Raw genomic sequence first — 2,852 nt, 5'->3', positions numbered from 1 at the left:
CCTGAACTGCAACCTCTGACGACAGATCTGTTTGTTTCTATGAAAGTCCTGGATCTCCATCAGAATGGCCTCTTTAATTTGTTCCTTATTCATGGGAAGCTTGTCAAACTCAAAGTCGAAAGCTGGCACACAAATTGGCTCATCATCTGGGTCGTGGTACTTGGACAGGTAAGGATGCTCCAGTGCTTGTGTCACGCTGATCCGTTCACGAGGGTCAAAGCGCAGCATGGCCCCCAGGAGGTCCAAAGCCTGCGGTTCAGCTTGCGGGTAGAGTTTGGCCAAAGGCATAGCCAACTGTGATGGAAGACTCTGAACATAGGAGCGTACTCTGTCAGCTCTAATAGCACCAATTAAACCCTCAGGAGGAGTGCCTAACACGGCCAAAATTAGCTGGAGCTGGTGGACGTAGTGCTTCCCAGGAAAAAGCTGCTTACGCCCCAACATTTCAGCAAAGATGCAGCCCACAGACCACAAGTCGATGGCCAAAGTGTAGTGATTCAGAGACAACAGGAGTTCAGGAGCACGGTACCATCGAGTTGCCACATATTCAGTCATGAAGGAATGAGACTCCTCAGGGTGCGAACTGAGACCCCTCGCCATGCCAAAGTCGCCGATTTTTAGCTCACAGTTCTCGTTCACCAACAGGTTGGAGGGTTTGAGGTCACGGTGGATGACGTTGGCAGAGTGCACATATTTAAGGCCTCGGAGTAGCTGGTATAGAAAGTAGCGTGTGTGCTCTGGGGTGAGCGTCTGGGCAGAGTGTATGATCTGGTGCAAGTCGCTCTCCATGAGGTCCAGCACCACGTACCTGCAAACATGGGAAATGTTAAAGTGAGATGAGCTTCATTTAATAGGTGCACAATCTGCTCACATGACGATCAGAACTGAGGTATTTTGATGTACTGATGAAATGGTTTCAAATTGTGTTAGTTTCATGTTTTCAATTTCCAAATTCATACATTTTTTCAGATTCAAATTTTGTAATAATACTTGATCAGTCTTACTGAATCCTCTCGATGAGCAGAAAACTGAGCTATTTAAATAGTCTGATGGAAGTGTAGTTGTTATTCATTGACGTAAACCTACAGAGTTTTGCAGACTATCCTGGTCTGAGGTGTGTGTGTGTGTGTGTGTGTGTGTGTACATACACAGACTTGAAGGCAGAGTGGGGAAGGTTTGGCTGCAGGATGTCTTTGATGGCGATAATGTTGTCATGTTTGAAGTGCTTGAGAATCTTGAGCTCACGCAATGTGCGTTTGGCATTTGTCACCACTTCAAAAGCATTGGAGATCTTCTTTATTGCCACCTGCTGGCCTGTGAAACACAAATGATTCAGAGAAAAAAAAAAATAGAAGGACAGGGTGTACAACTGAGTTTGTCAAGGTCAGTGAATTTACACACAGAATGAGTTACAGTGTGTTCTTCATCAAATCAGCCCTACCATTGTCCCGTCTCCTGGCAGATGAAACGACTCCATACGCTCCTGTGCCGATGGTTTCTATGACATCGTACTCCTCTCCAACGTCGAACTTCACATCCAGAGAGTGTGCTTTAAGCAAAGCCAAGTTTTTTGCTGTTGTGCTGGTGTCTGTGGTGCCTCCCGTTGCCTCAACTCCACGCTGGTTCTGGTTCTCTCTGCTTTTGTCGGTCGCCATTCTTTCGGGTGACATGGCAACAGGTTGACCGTTTTTACATTCTCCACCCTCCTTCGTCGACATTGTGTCTGTAAAGAATCAAAAATAGAAAAGTGAGAGGTATTTGTTGATATCATCTTACAGGTTATGTAATGTTAGTGAGCCAATGTTATTTTTACTGCTCATGTGTGCAAGTCTGGCACTTTTGTAATCCTTTTTTAGTGCTGTTAAATACAATTGGAGCTGGGCAATTAGGGTTAATTACAGTGCCTCTTAAATGTATTCACCCTCCTTGGAAGTTTGCATGTTTTTTTATGTCACAAAATTTAATGTAATTTGTGCCTTGACTTGAAAAGGGCTGCTCACTCCACCCATGCAACCTGACAAAGCTTGAGCTATTTAGCAATAAAGAATGGGGGGAAATTTGAAATTAGTGCCCAGATTAGAAGTGAAATAATTAATAATTATGCGATTAATTGACCAATTGGTCGATCAACAGAAAATGAATTGGCAACTAATTTGATAATCGATGAATCGTTTCACTGTCAATCAGAAATGCCAAAAAATATCTTGTTCCAGTTTCTCAAATGTGAGCATTTCCTGCTTGTTTGCCCTGTATGACTCTTTAAACTATGGGGAATATTTTGCTATGTTTTGATACGTAATAAACATGATAATAAAAGCAGATCAATCAAAGATGAAAATAATAATTTAGTTGCAGCACAAAGTGAAAGTGTCACAGTCGATAAAAAACATTGCAGCACCTTCTGGTGGGAAAACGTGAAATACATAAAAGTGACCCATGGCTGTCTGATAGTTACCAGCATTTACCTGTGTCCCTTCAATATTCAATCCTTGCTTTGTCAGCAGCTATGAAACAATGAGGCAAAATGTAGTACCTGTGAGCATTAAAACGAGCTGATAGGACAAAAACGAGGCGTGACTTCACACCCGTTAGGCCTGGCAGTCAAGTGGCCAAAACCTGTAGCTCTCGGTCGAAAGACGCGTCTACATTACAGCTGCTTACAAACGGACAGAGGGCAAGTCCGTGAGGAGCTGTCTTTCAGGTACCGCTACTTTTCTGTACAACAGAGGAATTAAATAAACTAACTCCATGATAAAGACCTTACCCACTTTATTTTTGACGCAGGGGCGTAGGCTAGTTACCTGAAGCTCGGGTTTTCTAGGTACGTTGAACCATTTATTCCTCGGTTATAT

At 43.3% G+C, this 2,852-nt stretch overlaps 1 protein-coding gene across 1 annotated transcript; it reads right to left on the bottom strand.

The window, feature by feature from the left end:
- Window positions 1-3: 3 nt before the first annotated feature.
- LOC111651804 (mitogen-activated protein kinase 7-like) lies at window positions 4-2,852 on the bottom strand (the record flags this gene model as incomplete). Its single annotated transcript, XM_023401854.1, has 4 exons — window positions 2,802-2,852; window positions 1,442-1,723; window positions 1,149-1,314; window positions 4-808 (listed from the first exon to the last, which is right to left on the bottom strand). Coding segments are annotated over exons 2-4 (1,248 nt in total), but the record flags the coding sequence as incomplete, so codon positions are not given.

This window comes from Seriola lalandi, unplaced genomic scaffold, assembly GCF_002814215.2.
Source record: "Seriola lalandi dorsalis isolate HSWRI2012SDOR001 ecotype SW California unplaced genomic scaffold, Sedor1 jcf7180001973332, whole genome shotgun sequence".
Taxonomy (NCBI): Eukaryota; Metazoa; Chordata; class Actinopteri; order Carangiformes; family Carangidae; genus Seriola; species Seriola lalandi.
Note: the sequence above shows the minus strand (reverse complement) of the source record. Positions and strands in the feature narration are given on the sequence as shown.